The 25,306-nt window shown below is 40.4% G+C and overlaps 1 protein-coding gene across 4 annotated transcripts in view; it reads left to right on the top strand.

The window, feature by feature from the left end:
• Positions 1–25,306, top strand: part of LOC112468691 (calcium-transporting ATPase sarcoplasmic/endoplasmic reticulum type) — a 37,741-nt gene extending 12,435 nt beyond the window's left edge. The window contains exons 2-13 of one of the 4 annotated variants that reach the window (XM_025037973.1): positions 2,786–2,803; positions 7,622–7,704; positions 8,577–8,963; positions 9,178–9,665; positions 9,819–10,824; positions 11,350–11,570; positions 11,647–11,782; positions 11,864–12,016; positions 12,111–12,244; positions 12,327–12,444; positions 12,549–12,666; positions 20,800–25,306. In XM_025037973.1, coding sequence (XP_024893741.1) covers positions 2,786–2,803; positions 7,622–7,704; positions 8,577–8,963; positions 9,178–9,665; positions 9,819–10,824; positions 11,350–11,570; positions 11,647–11,782; positions 11,864–12,016; positions 12,111–12,244; positions 12,327–12,444; positions 12,549–12,666; positions 20,800–20,837 — 2,900 coding nt within the window. In that variant the 3' untranslated portion in view covers positions 20,838–25,306. Of the gene's footprint in view, positions 1–2,785; positions 2,804–7,621; positions 7,705–8,576; positions 8,964–9,177; positions 9,666–9,818; positions 10,825–11,349; positions 11,571–11,646; positions 11,783–11,863; positions 12,017–12,110; positions 12,245–12,326; positions 12,445–12,548; positions 14,955–19,885 lie in introns of those variants that run through there. The other 3 variants (XM_025037974.1, XM_025037972.1, XM_025037971.1) reach the window with 3 other exon arrangements.

Raw genomic sequence — 25,306 nt, 5'->3', positions numbered from 1 at the left:
CTCGATGGTCCGCAGCTAGTGCGACACCATAGTAATATTTACTATAAAATTTTCTCCGTGTAAATTTATCTAGAATTGTTTCTAATTTTTTGTTGATGCGTCTTTATACGAAATATATTTTCGCAGAGAAATCTTCGGAGATCCTCAGCACATATTTTTCAATGAAGCGTGATATTTGACGTTCTGTTTACATAAATTAGGCGTGTTCTCTCTCAATCGTTCGCGTTGCGCTATTCGACGAAGGTTTCTCCGAAATTCGGACGCTCCGGAACTTATTTGCTACTGCTCGTTACACACAAATCGTCCCGACGTAAGTTCGCCGGCTAAAGTTAGCACGTGCACGGTGCGCGGGAGCGGAGCTCCCGACAACGTGTCGTTCAATGCACGACCGGCGGATTTGTTTGTCGCGCGTTTCTATATCGGCTTTGTGCGGCCGTTCACTGTCGCGTGATAATCCGTACCCCCTGACGCTCTCGCACGGCACGGGGAGTACTCCCGGTGCTTTTTCTGCACCTATTCCCGCCTATCCTCGATCGTGCCGCATTTGCTTCCGTCCAGCAAATACGCCCTCCCATAGCCTGACTCCCGTATTCGTGGTGTGCGTAAAACGCGATCGATGCTACTCGCCGGAGAGAAACGTGTGTCCCCAGGTGTTCCTACGAGTACGAGAGTATCTTCGACGCTTATTCTGCATTGAATATTGATTACGTTAGTATTGTTATCCTTGATCTTAGAAGTATCGTATAAATATCCCGACAAATAGTTCTATGAAATTTATCATTCATTATATTTTATGGTATTTTTATGGTACAATTACAGCTTATCTAGATGATTCTACCTTCCTTTTTTGAAGCGAGATTTATTATTGAAAATTGATCGTTAGAAATAATCCTCGTACTAGATAGAGCTGTATCTAACGATTTCTTCTTAAGATTCCCATTATTCAAGATATCGATTTTTTTTTTTGTGCCAATATCAGTCTCGGGTATAATCATTATTACATCTCGATACTAGATTACTAGGTACAATGCTCGCGTACGAATTAGCGGGTTTTGCGACGGTGCAAATCGATGTGAAATTGAAGCTATTATTCGCGCGACAGACGCTTTCACGGCTGGCTTTGTGCGAGTCCGAGAATTACACGCGGCCTTTCAGAATCCGCCGCTGATGTGCGTTTCACGGGAAGCGACGTGTTCTCTGTTGAACACGTCAATCGCGAGACGGCCATTCAAGGAAAATCTATGCGGATCCAGTATGCGAATCAATGACTCCCACGTGTCTCTGTTTTTCCTCGCGTGTCACACCGCGCGCGTATCGCGAGCAAGCAGGCCGCTCACGTTGATAGACAGTTTGCTTTTCCACATTGCTTTTCCACGATGCCTCCGTCCTCGATCTCTTCCAACAAAACGTATCGTCTAACGTCATTTATTTCCAAGTAAACGGCGCCACGCGATATAGAATTCCAATCTCAATTTGCAAGTCCAATTTGTGCGAGACTAATAAAAGAGCGAAATACTTAACTTTGACGATGAGAAGCGTCGCGGAAAAGGGAAGCGTCTAATGAAATTTTCATCCAAGAAAAGATCCGCGTCGAGTGAGAAATTTGGAACTAATAAGAAATACTATGATTTAGAACACCTGTATATGACTGCAATGGTAATACCGGTTGGATGGTGTTCCCACCCAGTTTTCTTAGGAAAAGCGTCTTACGAGGGGATCCCTTCTCGCGACGCGTAAATATTTATACGACGGTGCTACTAGCTAGAACATATACAGAGACGCGTGATCGCCCACACACCCAATTTCGAGACGTTAATGAACGCTCGGGAGAGTAATCGACCTCGTGGATTAAACTGGATCGGGGATTCTCTTATGTACGATAAAAATATCTGACCTTTTGGCTCCGCGTTATAACGAATTCCTTTCAATATTATATCGATATCATACACGGATAATCGTAATATTATTGAGATTTTGCTTATAATTCTGCACACCCCCTCTGATATAGACTTTTTTAAACATTAATTATTCGGTAAGCCATTTTTATGTTAATTATTGATTTCATAATGTCTGAAAAACAGCTTTCGATATAATCGCCTATTGCGTTCTCGCGATGCGGACACTTTTAGAAGCCGATATTAACGTATGCAAAATTATAGAGATTTAATAATATCGAAGTTTCTATAAAACTCCGATTTATCTCGCATTATAGCGAGAGAATGTCTACTATAAATCTTCTCAATATTCAAAAACTGTCACCCGCACGTTCAACTCCAACCACTAGGTACGCCCATTTTGCACACCAAATTCGTTTTCACGATTTCCATCAATTTGTTCGCGTCAATTTATGGAGTTCTAGACTCTTGGCATTTCTCTTGGTTGAAATAATTTAAACTAGAACACCTTAAAGTAGATCCTTCAGGATTTTGAACACCTCGGATTGTGGGCGTATAATTTTCATTATATACATACATATAGAGTATAATAATTCATTTTTTTTTAATTTAGAATGCTTTTCGAAGTATTTTTCAGATGATTATTTGCATTTGATAATTATTATAAAGTTATTAAAAGCTAATTGCTAAACTTTTCTATTTTAAACTCCTATGAGAAATGTATATTTTGCAACAATAGTTGCATAATATTATACCGATTTAAGTCTTCGCTGAATTTTATTATTCGATAGGCAAATAATGTAATATAATTCTAATAAATAGGCAAGTAATAACGTTCTAATGCAATTCTAGAGCCGAATTCTAACGTTACTCTTTTTTTTATGTTGCAGAATTGCCAGCTGAGGAGGGTGAGTACCGAACCGAAGACGAACTATCGTCTTTTGACGTCGCTCGACGTAGAAAACAGGTTTGCGACAGATTGGCATACAAATTACTTTCGATGTGGCAAAACAAGTTTGCAAATCGGAAACTCATCCTCTCTTTTTTCTTACAATCCGTCTTTATATCGAGCCGTGACTCTACCGTGTTGTTTCGAGCCAAACGTTAATTTGTAATTTATAAGTTTCCGAAACTCCTTCTCGCCTGCCTCGACAAACGTCGGTCTGCGGAAAACAACTTTCGCCACGGGTCCGCTGTCAAAGTAGGCCAGCTTGGAATTTCCTGGAATTTCGTAAGCTTTGAGAATTAGCGTCGCACACGCTACGTTGCCATGCATTTGCGAATGCGACACATCGATTTAATCCGCCGTTCGCGGAAGACAAAAGCACCAGAATCGTCTTTACACCTTCGCGCGGAGATTCGAGATTCAGGAACTTTAAACATCAATTAATCAAAGCAAGAAAAATGTGAAAGATGAATGTTCATGGAATGAGTATACGCTTTTTTTTAACATATTCTTGCCTCTTTTAAAAAGGAATAGAAAATAAGATACAAAAAATATGATAAATTCGGAATATAAAAAAAAATAAATGTTTATTTTCAACACTTTTTGTTGAATGCTTTTTATATTTGAGCTCTTTGAATGTAATGTCAAGCGTAGATCTTTTATTAGTATTTTCTTATCGTTTTTTGATCATCTCTTTGGCAAATGTTTCTTTCAAACTCTATTCTTCTTTTATAATTAAAAGTCTAATTGATAAACTTAATACAATAACTTGATACAATAACATTTTGAATCTTTTCCAAAATGTTCTTGTTCCGAAAACTTTTGCCTACCAAAAGGCGAGCGAAATAGTAGCAAAGATGAAGCACTTGGTACATAAAACGTTCTAGATGTAAAATAATGTAACGGTGGAAAGAAATATATATAGCACGACTGCCTATGGAGAAGGATCCCTGCAGGATCCAGGGTACTTGGGCCACTTGCCCCATTTACTTATGTCGAAAGACGTCAGCGCCGTAGCGCCGTACGTCGCCTTCGACTCAGCCGTAATTGCATCGGCATTGCACTCGACCCGCGCGGAGGCTCGCACTATCTTCCCGCCGACCTTCGGCGACGGATCGACCCGCCGTAATTGCGGCTCTCGGCTCGGCGTTATCGTTCGTGAATTAAAAAACTGTACTAGAATTAAAAAATAAAAAGAAGAAAATTGAGCGATAAATTTTCACGGATTTTATCGGAATTGACTTCGATAAGTCGGAGTTAATTCGGCTCAAAAGCGCGGTGACAACTGACATTGACGATTAGATCGATTGCAGACGTGCAATTTGTATCGCTGCGTATACATGCGTAATCAATATGCATTTTGCTGAATGACAATTGCGTGAAAATTAGGTCGATCCTACCGCGTGATATTAAAACGCATGATTTATTGTAATACCTGGTTAATCGGAAGATCGGTCTTGCCAATAATAATTTTCGGCTTTATCGGAGATAAATAGATGATAAGATAGGCTATGTGGCGCGCGTCATTGAATTAATACCGTTTGAACGCAATAATATCCTAATCCCGACGAGTTCTCATCGACTTGTCCTGATAACGTAGAAGTGAAGTTTTTTTTACCTGATAATGTGAGAGACGTAGATACTTTTCATGTAATACGCAATTTTTTGCGAAGCGAACTCGTACAGAAGTAATCTCTTTTCACGCACGAGTGAATAGACGTCGTTCCTTCGCGAAATTGCCGTCATTTGAATCAACGATCTTGATCTCGTGGCAATTAGCATTACTCAGACTTGGCTTTCTAGAAAATAGTATCCGATATTTTCGGCCGGCAAATTGTGCACGTGGTGATTTCTGAAAGATGTGATGATGAAAGCTGTTTTCTTCGCGGATTTAGACGGCGAACAAAAATTTGCGTATATACAGGCGTGCTCTCTCTTGAAGCGAAAGGGTTGAAGTCAATCGGACACACTATATTTTATCGTTTCGCCGTTATTATCGCACTTTATATAATCCTGAAACGCGTCGGAGGAGAGCGCGATCAAGGTCGTATTAATGAGATTCCTGTCGTAAATTAATCGCGCGGCCAGTTACGAACGCACAACTGGCCTGTAATCGTTGCCGCGCTCCGTTCCGTCACACATGTGCGCGCCGGTCTCTGTGTATACGCCACGCTCTATTGGCCGATTGACAACGCCTATTGTCACACGCTGAATCCGGTAATGAAGCATGTTGCACGTATGCACACGTGGGTGAGAGAGTAAGGAGGGAAGAGAGGGAGGACGTGGAGAAATGTGCGCTGGTCTCTGCAGCACTGTCATGCCACGATATTAATTTCCGAGACGCGGTGGAATGTGCACCGCGATATTACGTGCAATTTATGTAACGAAATGTATGCCATGCGTGTAACGTGTTTGCGTTACCGGAAGGCGTGCGTTAAGACACAAAAAGTGGTGTTAATATGCCACATTAATGCCGTATATGTGTAGGAATTAGATATATAATTTATATGATTCGTAAAATTAATAATGTGAGGTGAACATAGTCAGTAAATTAATTGATTGAGGGTAGAGTTACGCGGCTTGAATTGAATTTTACTAGCATAACGCAATTTTGACTTTTTAAGCAATTATTACGTGTTTAACTATTTAAATTTTAATTTTATTGATTCTGCTTATAGGGCCACTATTTCAACGTCTGTTAACTTTCAACTGACCGTTAATTAATGAAATAGCCAACTTCTATTGGCTATTCTGAAAAGTTAACGGTCAGTTAGAAGTTAACAGACGTTGGAAATAGTAACCCATAATTAAATGTTGTACGTTATCGGTACTTTGAGCCAGCGCGATTATATCCATGCAACAACATACAAATGTTGCTAATATAAGTGCCTAAATTTATTAATTTTTACGGTAATGTCGGCTATATACATTTATCCAATTACAAATGATTTTTAATGTAAAACTGCGGCTATTTTTATATATTACTTAATTGTTTAGTTAATCGTTTAAAGAGAAGCCCATTTTGGAAATTATGTTTATAAATTATTTTTTATTTGTATTTTTCTCCTGACTTGCGAATGAATTGTTAGAATTTGCAACTTCTATCGACACACATTTTATTTATTATTACTTGATCTAATTTTTTGCTTGATCTAAGAATCAACTGTCGTTTTATTCTTGCTAATCCTTGTTACAATAAGAAATATTATTTTACCATCGAAACTTTATTACTTTGTCGTTTGCAATTTCCAAAAATTCGCAATGCTATTAAAGAAGAGGAAAGAGACACGTGATCTAACTTGATTAAAGCAGAAGGGCGCGAGGAAAATGGGAAGAAACGAAGAAAGGGAGCGCTACTTACATAATTCAGCAATCGAATTTTCGTTCTTTGGCGGCTGCTGTAAATTACAATTAATGAAATCGTCAACCGTGGAGTAATGACGTCAATCGCGTGCAGGCAAAAGGCGCCAACCATCAAGGACGCCCAGGGCTTGCCCCTGACTACTTTATAATTTTTATTCTTTCCTGACGCATATACTATAGAATATGTTTCTTCAATACGACAACGTGTTCGCACGTTGAGATCTGCGACGAAAATCTTTCCGTACGACACCAAATTAGCTCCTCGTATGTACGAAACACGTGTTGCTTTCGATTAAAATAGAATCTGTAGATTAGCACGTATAAATATCGCATTGGAATTGTAATTTACTTAATTTTTCAATTGTTTTAGTACATAGTAAACTAGAATAAAGAAGAATAGTTTTATAATTTCTGCGTAAGGATAAAATAATTCTTGATCTGAACTTGTTACATCACTACGCTTATGACAAGATTTATAAGAAATGTAAACGTAATATATGTTAGTTATTAAATACATTTTTATTACATTATATGATGAGTCACAACAGCTTTTCTTACAATTTTACGGCAATGATTTCATGATTCTTTTTTGAAAGAAATTTTTTCCCGAGACATAAAACTATGTAAATGAGATATGCTATTTGCAAACATTATTATGTTGCTAATAATAATGCAAGGTCATGCACAATAAGGTATTGTTAATCTGATTCCGTATTGATTTCATCGTTATATATTATAATTAATAGATTCGCTTTTTTTGTATAATTAAAAACTAACAGCGATATATTTATACGATCATAGCATATCGGATTAAGTATTTGTGTTATTATTATTTAAGAAGAGATTAGGTGCTATTTTTTAGATTAAAAGAGTTCTGCAATTTATAAATTTTATATTTAAGTTTTATGCCAATTTGTCGCAATAATTTTTAAGTTAAATATCAGATAAATAATATTAAAATTGTTGTTCGTGAAATTAAATTTCGAATATATACACTCATCCCTTGATTTACGCGGTACTTTTTATACGCGATCTCAGTTGTACGCGATCAGAAAATATATCTTTCTACGATATTGAATTATGATATATCAATGAACCAAAAATTCTTATCTGATTGTACTTGTTACATTATTTTGACATTTTATTGACTTGTGGAGAGCACATTAAGTTTATTCACATAAATTATAACGAATTTACTTTACTGGACTTTGTGCAAACAAAACAAAATAAATGTGAAATAAATGTTTTTATATTTACAACGCACGTGGAACGAATGCTCCACGTAAATCGAGGGACAAGTGTATATCGAATATAAAACTTATACGAAAAATATTTATACTAATAAAAACTCACGAAACCTTTTCATATTTTATCTCGCGTCGCGCGAGATTATTGACGAATTATTTTTCGCTTACAGGAAAATCCATCTGGCAACTCGTCCTGGAACAGTTCGATGACCTTCTAGTTAAGATTCTTCTATTAGCTGCTATTATTTCTTTTGTAAGTATAAACTGCGACAGATATCATATTGAAAAATTATAAATAATATCTTATAAAATTTAAACTGTGGTATAGAAATTTGCATAACAATTAAACTTCTTGCAAAGCAAACGCATCTTCGAAAAAGTAAAATCTAGTATAATGCAAATTAAGTTTATTAGATATACATGATTGGTATTATCATTTGGTATTATGGTTTATGAACTAAAAGTGTTTCATGATCTAATCTTTACAAAAACTATGAGAATGCCAAATGTGAATTCGCGATGTTCCTTTTTCTTGTGAATTCTTGTCGAATTTTCCGGTGTATGCCGCTTTGCGAAAAGTACTGTAATTATATGTTTACGGGGGTTCAAGGGTAAATGAGGCTAAATATATCTTCCATGAGAGGTGAAAAAATAGCATATTGATTTCAAGTAGCCGTGGTGATCTGATTTTCTCTGAGCGCATAAGAGAAATATGTAACATTCATTATGGAGTTTGATCTATAAATTGTGGAAATAAAGTATGTAGTTCAGTACGTTTATAGATATAATAGCTTTTAGAGAAAAGAAATTTTTTAGCGGTACGCATCTATGTCTTGGAAAATTTATCTTTGATTTTCTAATATACATTTTTATATGTATTTTTTTAAATATATTAATTTGAAATATTAGCTAATATCGCTGCGATGACTAAGAGAGAAAACTGCTTATATTTTCTTATTAATTAACTTGGTGCTCATTTTCCACAGAGTTTTAATTAGCTGAACTGTTATTTAAAGGCGACAATGTGAAATTATTCAATCTGCTGAGAAACATAGGCTCAATGTATTGAATTTCTTTACTATATTCTGTAAGTCTCTCTGATCTAGTGTTTTTTTTCTTCGTCAGGTATTAGCCTTATTTGAAGAGCACGAGGATGCGTTCACGGCCTTCGTCGAACCCTTCGTCATCCTGCTCATCCTTATTGCCAACGCCGTGGTCGGTGTCTGGCAAGAACGAAATGCCGAGTCTGCGATTGAGGCGCTCAAGGAGTACGAACCCGAGATGGGTAAAGTTGTACGAAGTGACAAATCGGGTGTGCAGAGGATTCGAGCCAAAGAGATCGTGCCCGGCGATATTGTGGAGGTATCGGTCGGCGACAAGATCCCGGCCGATATCCGTCTGTCCAAGATCTTCTCGACTACCCTCAGGATCGACCAGTCCATTCTGACTGGGGAATCGGTGTCCGTGATCAAACACACCGACCCTGTGCCCGACCCACGCGCTGTCAATCAGGTAAAAAGTTGCAGCTGTATAAAAACATTTCCGCTACTTTTTCTCAGGCATCATCTCGCAAATATCAACGGCATACCTTTGAAATGAGAGTTTATATTCGATAAAAATTGCAAACAACTTTCGTTCATAGGGGTTTGCATAGTTTATTTATGTGATATTTGATCATGACTCTTGAGAACGTTTATTAATAAATTCTGTTTTGCTTTTTCTCTAGGATAAGAAGAATATCTTGTTTTCTGGTACCAATGTCGCCGCTGGAAAGGCTCGCGGGGTCGTTATTGGAACTGGCTTAAGCACGGCTATCGGTAAGATCCGTACGGAGATGTCGGAGACGGAGGAAATCAAGACGCCATTGCAGCAGAAGTTGGATGAGTTTGGCGAACAGCTGTCGAAAGTTATCTCCGTGATTTGCGTTGCCGTGTGGGCGATCAACATTGGCCACTTCAACGATCCGGCTCACGGCGGTTCCTGGATCAAGGGTGCCATTTACTACTTCAAGATTGCCGTCGCTCTCGCTGTGGCCGCTATTCCCGAAGGTTTGCCCGCTGTAATCACGACTTGCTTGGCCCTGGGCACCAGGCGTATGGCCAAGAAGAACGCCATTGTACGATCTTTGCCGTCCGTAGAGACTCTAGGTTGCACGTCCGTCATTTGCTCCGACAAAACTGGCACTTTGACGACTAACCAGATGTCCGTTAGCCGGTAAGAGGATTAAGCAAACAAGAATACTATAACGTTGATGTAGATTTGACTTATTAATCTTTAATAAACACTATATAAGGATCTTTCTCTATTTTTCTTGATGATATATTTAAGCAGAAATTTTAATTTATACGTAATTTTAAATATTTACAGAATGTTCATCTTTGACAAGATTGAGGGTAACGATAGCAGTTTCCACGAATTCGAAATCACCGGGTCGACTTATGAACCTATCGGCGAGATCTTCTTGAGAGGACAAAAGATTAAAGGACAAGATTACGAAACATTGCAAGAGATCAGTACAATTTGTATCATGTGCAATGATTCTGCTATCGATTTTAACGAATTCAAACAGGCATTTGAGAAGGTCGGCGAAGCCACGGAGACCGCCTTGATCGTTCTCGCTGAGAAAATCAATCCGTACGGAGTCCCGAAGAGCGGTTTGGATCGTCGAGCTGGCGCCATTGTCACTAGGCAGGATATGGAAACAAAGTGGAAGAAGGAATTCACGCTGGAATTCTCTCGTGATCGTAAATCCATGTCATCGTACTGCGTGCCTCTGAAGCCATCGAAATTGGGAAGTGGGCCAAAACTGTTTGTCAAGGGTGCGCCGGAAGGTGTATTGGATAGGTGCACACATTGCCGCGTCGGTGGTCAGAAGGTTCCTCTTACTTCAACCCTGAAGAATCGCATCTTGGATCTGACCCGCCAATACGGAACCGGTAGGGATACCCTGCGCTGCCTCGCTCTCGCCACTGCTGATCACCCGATGAAGCCGGACGATATGGATCTGGGCGACTCCACTAAATTCTACATATACGAGAAAGATCTCACGTTCGTAGGTGTAGTGGGCATGCTTGATCCACCTCGCAAAGAAGTGTTTGATTCAATTGTTAGGTGCCGCGCCGCCGGCATTCGTGTAATCGTTATCACCGGCGACAACAAAGCCACTGCCGAAGCCATCTGCCGACGTATCGGAGTTTTCGGTGAGGACGAAGATACCACTGGCAAGTCATACTCCGGACGTGAATTTGATGATCTACCGATAGCAGAGCAGAAAGCGGCTTGCGCCAGAGCTCGCCTCTTCTCTCGCGTAGAACCGGCTCATAAGTCGAAGATCGTGGAGTACTTACAAAGCATGAATGAAATTTCTGCTATGGTAAGTCATATTATTCTAACATTTATCATTATCATCAATGCACTACAGCCCGAGTCGAGCCTTGGCTTCCGGAAGAAAAACCATCCTATATAGAGTTTAATTTTCCCTTGGTTTACAATTGCAATTTTTATTTTAGAAATTTTTACTTTAGAAATTTATTTTTATTTTTAGAAAAAGTTTGTAAGTCCCTTATCCAACTTTCATTCTGCAAAACAAAAGATGATACAGTATTGCGATTTGTTTATTCCCAGTTACCTTGCGATTGAATACATGTTTAAGATACTTTGTATCTATCACAGTGAAATATTTTCTCACTCAAAATTTCTAATAATATATATGCGGATTGACAATTCTGAGAATCAAACCCGGAACTTTTATTTGACAAACGATTACTCTAATGTAGAACTTTCCACCGTTCCATTAATATAATATTAATTACGTTAATGTAAAAAAAAAGTATTTATTACTTGAAAGAGTTAATTCAAAAAGATCACAAAATAATGTTGCATTGTTTTATTTCTACAGACTGGTGACGGTGTGAACGATGCCCCTGCCTTGAAGAAGGCTGAAATCGGTATTGCTATGGGCTCTGGTACTGCAGTCGCGAAATCAGCTTCGGAGATGGTATTAGCGGATGATAATTTCTCTTCCATCGTAGCCGCTGTAGAAGAAGGCCGTGCTATCTATAATAACATGAAACAATTTATCCGTTACCTCATTTCTTCCAACATCGGCGAGGTCGTCAGGTATGTACGAGATATATGAGGGCAATGAGGAAGATTAGAGTTCAATTTTTATCCATGTTTCTATACTATTTCACAGTATATTCTTGACCGCCGCCCTTGGTCTTCCCGAAGCACTGATTCCAGTCCAACTTCTGTGGGTCAACTTGGTCACTGATGGTCTTCCAGCTACCGCTCTCGGTTTCAATCCACCCGATCTAGACATTATGAGCAAAGTAATATAACAATTAAAAAGATGCACTGCCATGTCATTAAATGCAAGTTTTATTGATTTATTTTATTGATTTTTTTTACAGCCTCCTCGCAAAGCTGACGAATCTTTAATTTCTGGATGGCTGTTTTTCCGTTATATGGCTATTGGTGGATATGTAGGCGCTGCCACTGTCGGGTCGGCTGCTTGGTGGTTTATGTACAGTCCGAACGGCCCTCAACTGAATTACTACCAACTTGTAAGTTTTGACAAAAATTTGGTTATGTTCATAATTATTTCGAAATTTGAGTAATTATTCTTTAATTAACATCTATTATTTGCATAAAATATAGACTCATCACTTGGCATGTATTGGTGGCGGACCCGAATTCAAGGGTATTAACTGCAAGATCTTCGCTGATCCTCATCCCATGACTATGGCTCTCTCTGTGTTGGTCACTATTGAAATGTTAAATGCCATGAACAGGTGAGAAAAATATTCGTAATATATTTTACATAAGAATCGCGGTTTCAGGATTATAATAAAATCTATGTTTCTTTCTCTATAGCTTGTCTGAGAATCAGTCGCTCATCAGCATGCCGCCTTGGTCCAACATGTGGCTCATCGCATCCATGGCTCTTTCTTTCACACTCCATTTCGTCATCCTGTACGTCGAAGTTCTTTCGGTAAGTAAATATTTATATTAAGACTGCAGAAGCGAATGACCGAAAACCTTATGCTTTCAATTTGAAGCGCAAAAATTGTAATCGTTAACTCTTTTGTGTTTCAGTCCGTATTCCAAGTGACCCCGCTATCGGGTGAAGAATGGCTTACCGTTATGAAGTTCTCCATTCCAGTGGTACTTCTCGACGAAACCTTGAAGTTCATTGCCAGAAAGATCACAGACGGTGAGAATCCAATTTACACCGTGCATTGGATTGTTCTAATGTGGGCTGTGTTCTTTGGACTGTTGCATATCTGTCCCATATAGAACGTCCGCGAAATAATAATATTAGTCTAGCAGACGATGTTTTTTTCCTATGGAAAAGCATCCGCGACTAGATCCTTGGACTCACAATTTGCATTTAACCGAAGCTCTTCCCACCGTGACGCGGGAAGGCGCGAGATAAGTTATTAACAGAGTGCGTTCAAGTGAGATTTTAACAAGTTTGACTGTTGTGCATGGTGTTAGTACGATCATATATGAAATATGCCACCAAGGCCCACCATGCCCGCATCACACACCGTACCCTGACGTCGCTCAACGATCACGGGTTTCGAGTGGCATCGAGTGATCTAAGAGAGACCCCGTCGTAAATCAAAGATTGTGATCGTTAAATTATTTTCTACGAGTGCCTTTTGAACATTGAATTTCCTCTGCAACAAAACACGAAACTGTTTATAGATGTTCTTTCCGATACGTTTGACGTCCCAATCCTCTTCCTTTTATTGCACTATTATGCACTTTTTGTTTATCGTCATGCACGTTTCGGTATAATTAGCAACAGATAAATTATTTGGTAATTGTAGCAGATTCTGATAGTGCACTAACACAGTTAAGACCCACATTAATTTATGCATGTCTTCCGTCTGTGTTTCTCGCCGATTAATAATATTACGACATGAACTTTTTATATATCTTTGCACGTTCGAAGCGTATTATTGATCTTGGTCGATTTTTGGAAAGTACAAAGTAGTTCGCCCGCTAACCATACCGGGAATTAGTAACTTCGGTTTCGGCGCAAACGAACGCATTTGCGACGTATCATTTTCGTAAAGTGATACGCACATTTACACAACGAAGACAATAAAACATTCGGCAGAAAGACAAATGGAACGGACAGTAGTAGTAGTATTATATTTTGTCTCCTGATTTTATTTTCAGGCTCAGTTTAATGCACGCACGCAACAAATTAGCACAATATTCGGTCAACGCGATTAGCATACAATCTTGTTTAGTAAATCCCTTTACATTTACACTTCTTTTTGGTTGCTTTCTATGTTGCTTGTTATAAATCACGTTTATTAATGAATTCTTAGTGTCTGGTGTGCCTCTTTCTACTCTGAAGTCAGAACTGGAGCGGGCTGAGCGTTTGCTGAAATTTCAAGGAAATGCGAGGGTTTCGCACTAACGGATCTCATTTTGTATCCTGCATACCGTGTCTTCCTTCCCGTAGAGATAATGCATGCACGGTATAGTTAACACAGCACGTTTCGTAAGATCCTTTTATGTTGTAATCTATTCTTTTCAATTATACTGTCCTCTGCTGTGCCACGCGATCAATCCATCATTTTTAACTTCGCGCGTCTTTCATATTCATGCTGAGATATATTCTTAACATTTATGCGGAACAGACAACTTTATTTTTTATTAGATGATATCTTTGTGAGTTTATTCTTCGATCGGGATGTTGCGTCGTACAAATCTGTAATAAATGCGTCAAATGTGAAGTAAACTTTTGTAAATATCCACATAATCGATATATATTTTTATTAGATAGATAATTAAATAGATCGTTATACAAAATTAGTGAGAATCGTCGCGATTGGCACAGCGGGGTTTCTTCTAATTTCTCGCATGGGTTCGCGAATACAACATCTGTTTCCTATGTGTATAACCCGTACGTGTGATTTATGCATTAACGCGATGCAACAGATTCGCGTATCGCTAATTTCTGGATATGGACTGCAAAGGCTCGTAAGTGTAAGATACGGCAATCGTTAAGCAGAGGAAAATAGTTGACCTCATTACCTCTCTCGTACGCTCGAAACTGATGGGGCAGTCCATAGATTTTCTAGTAAATTCGTTCAGGTTTAATATCTGAGCAGTGTTCCGAACGCAAACACACTCATTGTCGGGATATAATTCATCATTTTTATTGATGGTGATATCGAATAGCTACATTTATCATAGAATTAATTAAACGACGCATAGATTTTTTAAAAATAAATTTGTCCTTGATAATAATATTTAGTGATAGTTAGGCGCATCTGTTTTCTATTCCCGGCTCCCGATAATCTTTTCATATTTAATTTCAAACGCGCAAAAGAATCATAGTTTGCTTTTATATAGTCGTCCGATAAATTATTTAAAATGTTGAAAGATATTTAAGACATGTGTATGAACAACCTAATTTGATTAACTGAATCAATAAAATTGGAAAAGTCGATTCTTTTGTCGACAAAAATACAGAAATCTGAGGAATGAGATGTGCTAAATGCGTAGTAAAAAAAAGTTTGACTAGTGGTTTTTTTCATGTATAGAATTTTTTTCGTTAAAGATCGGCGATAATCCTGTTTCATCGGACCGTAATAATTTTATTAATAAACAGTCATTCGTTCATGTGTAAGTTACAGGGGATCTCCCCGTTTGTTCTCTCACTTCCAACGTCACGGTCTCAGATGATGATCGCCGATCTTTCAAGTATTTGTATTGGGAGCAACTTTAGTCCCCTAATTATTAGTCGAGGATATTTCTCGATTGAGTGAACGCGAATTCGGTCACTGCCACATAACGAAACGAATAATCGGTGTCGTCACGAGTACGTGGGCCTTCAATATACATCTGGCTATTTAGTCAGTTCATCCCTTGGAGCGTATCCTGTCGGCGAGAGCCATCGCTAATCAAAGAAGGAAGACTGAAATCGATTAGTGCTGAAAACAAACGGCAGCTTCTCGATTCTTTCTTTCCCATTTGTCGACGTAAAGCCGTCGTCTCTTACGAAGCGATATTTCTAACTTCGCCTTCCTGCTACGTTCACAAAAAAAAATTAGAATAATCGGCAAGAACTACACTGAGGGAAAAATATTTTAGAATCAACACAACAATTTTGTTGATTTTTCAATTTATTGATCCAATTATTTATTTTATTGAATTAAGTACACGTCTATTATTTGAACAAAATGAAATAATTGAATTCTGAAAATGGTATCATACAAAATCATTTTTTTTAAGTTAATGATCAATTTTGTTAACTCAGTAAAATAATTTTGTTGAACCAAGAACGATAACGTTTTTAAAAATAGTAAATTTATTCAAAGAAATATTTAGTTAATGTTATATTATGTATAATTGATAGTATAAAATATTTAGTTAAAAAGAACAAATCAATATAGTCAACAAACAAAATAGTCAAAAAGAACAAAAAGAACAAAATATTTTGTACAAATATTTTGTTAAGCCAATCAAATCATCTGCTTGGCAACATACAATATTCCGGTTTTATTAAATCAACAAAATTTTTTTTGAAAAAAATAATTATTTCTCTCAGTGAGTATCGTCTCGCGAGAGACGGCGGATTTAAGCGGTTCTCGCTTCCGCCGGCAGCGCAGGATCCAAGGTGTCATCCAGATCTTCGTATAGAGATCGCCGTGATATTCGGCCGTTCGCGATTCAGCGCGCGAAACGCAGCGCGCGAGACGCTTCTCCGCAAAACACGTGCAAACGCAACAAGACTGACGATGTGTTCCGGGCGAGGAGCGGACGCGTCCGCTGCGTTTTCTTCTTCTTCTTTGTTTCTTTCTTCTTCGGCGCGCGACGCACGATAATTTAATTGCGCCGCTACCCAGGCGCTTCAGGAGAATCGGCCGTGGCCGCGCCGCGCGACATTGTAATATAATTAATTAATTAATTAGTAACGGTTAAGGCGTGATACTTTGGTATGGGCATAATTAAAACTTAATCAGACCGAACGAGTTAGCGCTGCCGCACTAACGAACTTGTGTCTCGAGTAGTGTTTCGTTCCGCAGTTTAATTTTTAGCGCGAGGATAATTAAGCTACCGGCTTTGCGCCCCGCGTTCGATACCTGTGTCGCGATGCGTTTGTCGTTAATGTCGAGAAAAGTGGAAAGAAAATTTTATTCGTGGATGAGTAAATTTTCGTGTTTCGCGCGAAATAAAAATCATCGAGAGGCATATGCGATATTTAATTGTCGCCTGTAAAGGGATAACCATTCTCACGATCCTAGACCTGTTTTTCTCGTATAAATATTGATGTGAACTGAAATTTTTTCGGCCAATCTCGAATTTCTTCAGAGATAATCTTCGAATCCCGAGATATCCTGTAACACTTACTATTATCAAGTTTACCCACCGTGGCACAGAACAATGGATGCATTATTCGCTTGTTTGGACGCGCGATTGGGTAACCGGCACGGTTATCGGAGCACAGGTACGCGCGCGGGGATCAATGCCGGTGAAGAGTCTAATGCAGTTCTCTATGACGCTCAATGAGTTCGACGAAATTAATCGGGAAGTCCGGATGCAAGACGACCCCCCGAGCAACGGATCTCGAAAGAATCGCGCGAAGAACAGCTGTGAATTACTGAATTGTTGATTTCGGAAGTCCAGCAATCTTGATGAAGCGACAGAGAGACGCAGATTTATAATTAAATTGTAGAAACCGGACGTGTTGCTTTCTTTCTGTTTCTTTTTTGTTAACGAGTTTGTCGGATTCACGATTTCCTCGGGATTCGTCGCTCGTTGCTCCCTCGCATCCGGATCTCCAACTTCGTCCACGATGTATCTGTAAGTACTTGAGTGTGCATTGTATTTTACGTTGACCGAGAATGACGGGGTAGTGCCATCACGACGAGAGTATACTGCGCGACGTCACGCAAATATCGATGCGATTGCTTGATTAAAAAGTGCAATCCTAGCAATCCTGCTCCATTTGTAATTACATAAAAGGAAGAAACGATTTATTCTATCTCCTTGCGTATTATATTTATTAATTATAACTTATTGATTGCCATAAAGTAAATTGTACGTGCGCCGAGAATTAATTAGCTCGTCGGTAGACATTTTATCATTGATCCTTGTGTGACGTTGATAATAATCGAACGCGGTGTCCAGCGATGATGAGACTACAATCGCGTCGTTTCCTTCAGGAAGTACCTATTTCTCTAACAATAACGAAGTAATATTAATATTAATAACTTATGGAAATACTATGACATCGAGTGATTTCGAGTATATATATACACTCGCCGCGGACGTCGCTCCGCGGCGGAAGATAATAGAATATATAATTCCGGGTGTGAAACAGATTTTCATAGAGACGAGACGGATAATATAGAAACAGAAGGAATAAAGAGAAATTGTATACACGAATCCGACTGTTGCGCGTGTTACGATCCAGTCTATGCATATACGATAAGTACAATTACGTTATCATGTAATTATCGCGCCGTGTCGGCGTTTCGCAATTTGTTTTATTTATCGTCCGATTTACCTTTGTCGTATATTCAATTTGAGTTCGTACGGAGCGACCATTATAACAAGTGAGAGAATATGACGACGGAATGATATATAATGCATTACTTGTTATAATAAAAGAATCATGTGTTACTAATGCGTTTCTCGATCCTCCGACGGTTGACCTACTAATCGACGTAATAATTCTCGCTTAAATCCGACAGCCTATTGCCATCGAAAAAAAAAAAAAATCGAACGCTTATTACGACACTGTCGTGATAGGTGTTCGGTTAGTCCCCGCCTAAAACCCACTTTAACTTTTCGACTTTTTTCTCTCTCGTTGTCTGTTATCCACCCTACCACATTCCGAATGTTCATTGTGACCATAGCTGGCTTAAGACATTCAAACGTTGGTGGGTCAGAGTTAGAGATTTTGAGCTACATGAAATTACTAAATATACATTTAAAATTTAGAAGAAAAATTAAATTCCTACTTTATTTCTAATTTTTTTTTCGTAAATAATAAAATATTGAATCTTTGACGAAACGATATTTTTAAAGTTATATAGATAAGATGACGGAATTATACTTAGCAACAATTATTCAGCTCGAAATTTAAAACAAATGAGAAGATTAATCAATTCCAAAATATGTAAAAAACATATGAAAAAACATTTTAGTATTTTAGTATAATAAAATGCGAATTAGTATAATAAAAAAAAATCACAAACGGCGCACACTGTGGCCTACTTATTCAATGATTAAGGCAGCTGTCTGCTTGTATAACCCTTATAATTTTTCGACGTAACAAATCGAAAAGTTCGCAAAGGATTTGGGGACCATCTTGTACAGCTCACCACTGTCGCACTGTGTGTGTGGAGGCAAGATTTCGGAAAATAAAACACGCGTGATGCCGAAATTTCTCGACACATCGCGCGTACACGACGAATCTTTTTATTATCTACTATATGGCTATATACTGTGGTGTACCCTATCTTCCTTCCCCCCCCCCCGACCCCTCGAGATTTGTTGTTTGAAGTTTTTTGCATGCGTTCACTGGAAAAAAGACCGATGTGATAACTGTCGTGTCGATCCGGAATGAGTCCTAAAATCGGAGGCTATCGAAAACATTCCCCGACACATCGACTTCGACACCCACCCCCTTTTGCTAACTTCCCCCTGCCTGCTGGTGTGCCAAACTGTACAGTGAGAGCGGTCTTCGAGGACGACTACGGGCGCGACGTACGGATGACACAGGTAATGTTGAATTTGTCAATTTTAAGACTAATGAAATTAACGTTTAACGTTAGCTGTTACGCTGTAACACGACACACACACGCCGTCCACGAACTGCATTCCGCAAACGAGCGACTTACGGGGCCGAAGCAATTTCTTTCGTTTGCCGATGGAAAAAATTGCGGTCTCCTTTTCATCACGTAATGTTTATAATTTGTTCATTTAATTAATGTGCATTCCGAAAAAAGAACTCATTGTCAGAGGACTGTGGGGCTTCTCCTGTTCTACAATACGCGCGCGCACATTTCAGCCACGTAAAATAGAATTAATATCGCATTTCAATATCTTTACTGTAATTTGTTATATATTACACATTTCATTCATTTGCGTACGATCCATATGTACAAATACTTCGTTCTTTAAGGGTTCGTCGTAACATATTTGCTTATCTGTACAGACACACATGTACATGCACACATATGCTTGTTTTTTATATGTCAAATACTTGATTCTTTCGCGATTAAGCGCGCTGCTCACACCGCTGCGCTAACACCTCATCATCGCCAAGGCTTGCATCGACTAGCAGCTGCATCCGTAGAGTTGGAGAGGCGCGTGTGGCCTATCGTAGCTGAACCAGCGAGGATAATAGCTCAGCGTGTAGTGAAATAATCAATGTTACCCTCGTATGATTGCAGTGGCACCGCCGGTGACGCCGAAATAAAGCTCGAGGGGACGTAGGGCGAATCTGAGAAACACCTAATCGGCCGCAGCCGAGAAATCGGCGACACCCACAGCACATTACACTCTCGAGCTGCTCGAAGGGACTGGAGATGTCTTTACCTAACAGCCCAAAAAAAAAAAACTATCGAATATTTCCCGAATGAAACCACAAAGTATACCCTCCCACCGACACCCCACACGCACCGCAATAAGCACCACCACCGGGCCCACGAACGCGAAATGTGCAATGCACGCGCACGTTCATCTGCGTGGCGATCGGCATTCAAGATCGGCATCGATCTCCCGCGGGATGGCGAAGAAATAGAAAAGGGAACGAATGTACGAGTGTAGTTTTATGGCAATCAGAGTATCGGACTCTCGTCCACCTTTGATTCGATATCGTTGCTCGTGTTATTCATGCGCCAGTAGATTTCTAACGATGTCATGATTGTGATGATAAGCAAATAAGGATATTGATTTTATTTGAAACGTTCGACAGTTTCATTTTTATTTATTAAATTTTAGTCATTGCTCCATTACCGAAAGGGTAGCTGCTCGTAACAGCGATAAGAGCGTCAAAACGCAATATTCCTCTTTTTACAAAAAGGGATAGTTGCACATACGTCAGCCGATCGACGTCAATTCGAAACTACAACGATCTCGTGACCATTCCTTTTCGAAGGAGATCCGTACATTCGTTCGAGCAAGCTGCTGCACCCAGTTAGTCCGATTAATCCGAGGACCGATCGTTTCAGACCGCCGAAGTCGAGAGGAAGATGCCGGGGAACGCTGCTAAAACAGCCGTCCAACATTTTTTTTCTCCCCCTTTAGTTCGCCATTTAGGTCTCCGCCGCTCGTTAATCGTTCTCGTGTGTGTGTTATGTTGCAGTCAATGAGGTGGTCGTCGACAAGTGGGCGGCCAAATAAATGAGTGAGTCGTCGACAGGCGTAATCCCACTACTCCGTCGCCGCCGCCACCGAGTGCGCGCGAGGAAAGCTCAACCCGAAAATTTAACAAACAAAAGACCCAAACAAAAGAAAATAAAAAGATGCAAAGACGAACGAAAGCGTGAAAATAACCCGGCGCGCTTGTGCTTCGTATAGAGCGCTGTAATAACAACATGAACGGCAGCAGCAGCAGCAGCAGCAGCAACGCACTCGATAACGACTTATCTACCTGCCAACCTGCAGTTCGGGGGAACTCCCCCCCGATCGCTGAGTAGACGCGCTGCCACCACCTCGCCGCCGCTTTTATTTTTTTCCATCTTCTCTTCTCCCTTCTCCGCAAGATCGCTGCGCGCGAGGGGTCGTTCGAGCCGAGGGGTCGTCGTCCCGAGGCCGACGAAAGCGAAGCGAACGAACGGCTTTGGGAAACTCTTTGTCTTCTAGTGTCTGGAGCCGCATATTAACACGTTCTTAACTCAACGACTGTGCCTTCTTAAAGCTGATTGCGCCAAAGTCGGTCAGCGCTAATCTCGATCGAGAGAGAGACTCCCACTCTTCTCCCTTTGTCTGTACAAGGTATCATTTGCAGTTGCACTTTAAAATCTATAAGAACGGCTCTTGATCGGCACTTTATTACGAGCCATGATTATGTTTAGTATTAATATGAAAAATAAACGGTTTTTTTAAAATAACGTTTTTTCTGGAAAAAGAAAAAAAGAACTGATGCTAGTCGAAACCTGGAATAATTGGATATATACCGAAATCAATAGAGATTCTCCTTTCATTTAACACCTTGTATTGGATAAAACTCGAGTAAAAGATTAGCTGACTCGAACCGTCGGCGCAACTCAGCCTTAGCTTCCTATACCCGAGCGAGGAACGATGCGATATAACTGATTGCGAGAAAGTAGAGGAGCGGCTGCCTTTAGTAGTCCCTTTTTAATCCCTTAACGCCTCGGGAGCGTGTTAACGCACATAATGCAATCTAACGGCCACGCAGCCCTTTCCCAATCCCAAGTAATTCAATCAATCACATCGCTCATGCTTCCGAAAGTAATCAAGACTTGCCTGAAGGTCTTCGAGCGAGATTTTTCGATTAAGATCGTATTCGACATATAACCGAAAAGGTCAGTCGATCTTCTCGAGAGTCTCATTAATATAAAAAAAAGACAAATTTGAGCGTTCGCTTTTAATGTATTTAGGTTTGCATTCGTTTCATCTTATCGTCTCTTTTTCACCCTTCTCTCTCGCCATTTTCAGACGCTATTTTTCTCGCTATTTTTCTTCCTACCTCTTTTCCGCGCCGATATGGCCTTCCACTTCTTTTTCTCTTTTCTATTTTTCTCTTTCTTGTTCTCATATTTTTCTTCCTTCTTATTTTGTCTGTTTTTTTTTTTACGTGAAGATCTCTCGCTTGGTGGTACGTTCTTCCATCCGACAAACTCGACGGTCGTGTCCTTCGACTGTACAGGCAAATGAAGGCAACAATCTACATTTCCGATCGAAGCCGAGCTAATGACAATCTCTCAACCTATACGCAAAAGCCAGTCCTATTAATCTGTTCCTACGAGCGAAAGCTATCGATCCATCATTCTGTGACATGTTCAATCGAGTTTTGTCTCTGATAGTGAAGATTGTTGCCTTGGAATTCTTTCACATCTTCCATAGAGGTGCACATTGTATCGTCAGAAGCGATCAACCCTCCAGTGACACAAAAACGGTCCCTTTATCAGGAATCCCCTTAGCTTCCAAGACGCCGTATCCTGCCCGCGATATAAGAAAACCCACGTAAATTAGGTACCCAATCGCACGCGGAGATTAGGTACCCGGTCCCCCTTATCAGCCACGAACGACGGAATCCTCCGTAGCTTGGAACGTCCGATTCGACGAGAAAAAGACCGTCACTCGTACCTGGAACGCTCAATGATGCCACAGTCCGTCCGCGCGCGCTCGCGTTTATCCTGCGGACAGTCGCGAGAGAGAAAGAGGGAAAGTCCTCGACAGTCTTGTATATGCTGGAGAGAAAGACAGAGAGAGAGAGAGAGAGAGAGAGAGAAAGTAATTGGATGCATGTGTGTGTGAGTGTGTGTCTATCCTTATCGCGCAGAACGAACGAGGAACGAAGAAACCTACTCGCGCCGTTCTTGGTCTCCGGTGAATTCTTCGGGGCTGCGACTCGCCGCTGCGAATTCTGCATACCCGGTCATTCGACGATCACGGCGAAGATGCACAGCGAAGAGAGCACGTGGGAGACAATCGGACGGTGGGGAGGACGAAGGAGAGGGTTGACCAGAGGGGTCGTTCGACTCCTTGGAGCGAATCGACGAGGGTGTCGAGTGGTGCCTCTGCGGAAACGAAACGAAGCGACGACGGTTTCGAGCAGTGACGTAACTTTCGCGATCGGAGGCCGCCGCGATGAAGCGAGCGTTAATTGTGCCTGTGTGCCGGGTTGCGCGGCGGTGCGCTTCGTGATGCGAATAATCACGGAGCAGCGCTACCGCTGAAACTCTTCTCGCGCGAGCCACCCCGCCCCGCGAAGGCGTCTCGAAGAAATATTTCGCGGAATACCGCTTTGAAAAAGAGAGACTTTTCCCTTCCTTTCTTTCCAATCTGCAGAGAGGGGATGATAGCGAAAAGTGGCTCGTGCGCGAGAAGGAATCGCGGAGCGAAGAAGGTTCGCCTCCGGAACACGCATGAAACTTACGCCACCGGGGAATCCAGTAATCTCGCGAGAGTTAAGTAATTATTGTAAATATCCGTCACGCACGCGACGATATATAACAGGGGAGAGATATTCTACATATAAATATATAGTTATATATATATATATATATACACATTATATATTTTTTTTTCTTTCGTGAAGAAGCGCACAGATGGACGCGTCGTCGCTGCGGACGATAATAAATTATTATTATTGATAATATATTATTATTACTATTATTATTATTATTATTATTATTATTATTATTATTATCGTCATCGCTACTATTGTTAGTATTACTGTTATCATTGAAAAAAAAAGAAAACGTCACCGGTTTGGTGATATACTGTATATTGTACGGCGGAAACGCGAAACCTTTCGAGGACCGGGCTTCGAGCGAGAAGGATTCAAACTGTCGAGGCTCGTGGTTGTGGTTTTTCTTCTTCTTCTTGATTTATATTCATTACACGATTGATCGTTCTTCGTGGTGACATTAGAGGCGGAATTAGCCACCTCGCGGCGTTCTGATTGTTACTTAGGGAGAGAGAAAGGAAGAGAGAAAAAAAGAGAGAAAGATAGCCACCTTTCCTCGCTCCGTTGATCGCGACTCTCCTCGGCTTTTTCTCGGCTAAGACTGACGAGAGTTCTCGATAGCGATAGGATAACGAATATCTGACCGTAGACATCGTTAAACGACTGAATCGCGAGTGTATCTCATCTTTCGCGTTCGCTCGATGTCGCAAACCGGAGTTGGATTTGTCATATTTGCGGACCTCATCCTCAAACGTTCTTGCGTGTTCAAGGTAGAATACAGGCGGACGGAGTTGCCAAGACGCGTACTGGCTACTTTCTCATCCACGGTTTTGCTCCCGACGTTATTATCGTGTGTTGACACCTCTAGTGATATACGTCCCGCGTTTCCCGAATTTTTCTATTTCTCTTTTTCCTCTTACCACCCCTCCGGTCTCTTTTCTCCCCTCGTTATACTTCTCTGCCTCCGGTTCTCGTCGGAGCCCGCGCATTCGTCTCACGCCTCACGCCGATCGTCTCATTTCTCTCGCCCTATAACTACTAAATATATTATTAGCAGTTAAGAGTTTTAACGACCCGCGACGCAAAAGTTTATAGGAATCGTCGCCGATATAGGACGCGAGATTTCTGATCGACTTTAGCTCTCGGCACGAAAGTAAGATAAGTAAAGACCGCGCGACGCGCGAGTTCTCACCGGGAGCTCGCCGTCACTCATCGCAAACAAATGTGTGCGTGTGTGTGTGTGTGTATATATATGTATATCATTATGTACATTATGTTTGTTACATATTATGTACATACGTATATGTATATATATATATTTAAAATGAAGGCACCTCTCTGTGCCCGATAAAATTGCTCCGTACATACACATCGCTCGCGTCATCCTAATCGGTACACGTATGATATGTACGCATCGACGCGGACGTTCCGATTACGCCGATACGTATGTGGATACGTCTATCAATCGCCCATCCTGTAATTAAAGCTCATCATTTTTAATGTATGTAAACTATATTGTCGTGGCGTGTAATATTCGTACTTGTATAAAGGCAAATCGCCCGCGCTGACGCTCCAATCGTTCTCGCTCGAATCGTCCACGTTGGAGCATACTCTTAAGAACGAATTTCACTATTTTCTTCGAAAAACGGTGACAAACCTTACACAATTTCTAATGTACGCCGACAGCTCTGTACGAATAAAGGTTTGGAAGTAA

This window comes from Temnothorax curvispinosus, unplaced genomic scaffold (genome assembly GCF_003070985.1).
Source record: "Temnothorax curvispinosus isolate PA1 unplaced genomic scaffold, ASM307098v1 QBEX01001883.1, whole genome shotgun sequence".
Classification (NCBI taxonomy): Eukaryota; Metazoa; Arthropoda; class Insecta; order Hymenoptera; family Formicidae; genus Temnothorax; species Temnothorax curvispinosus.
This window is presented reverse-complemented; position numbering and strand designations above follow the sequence as displayed.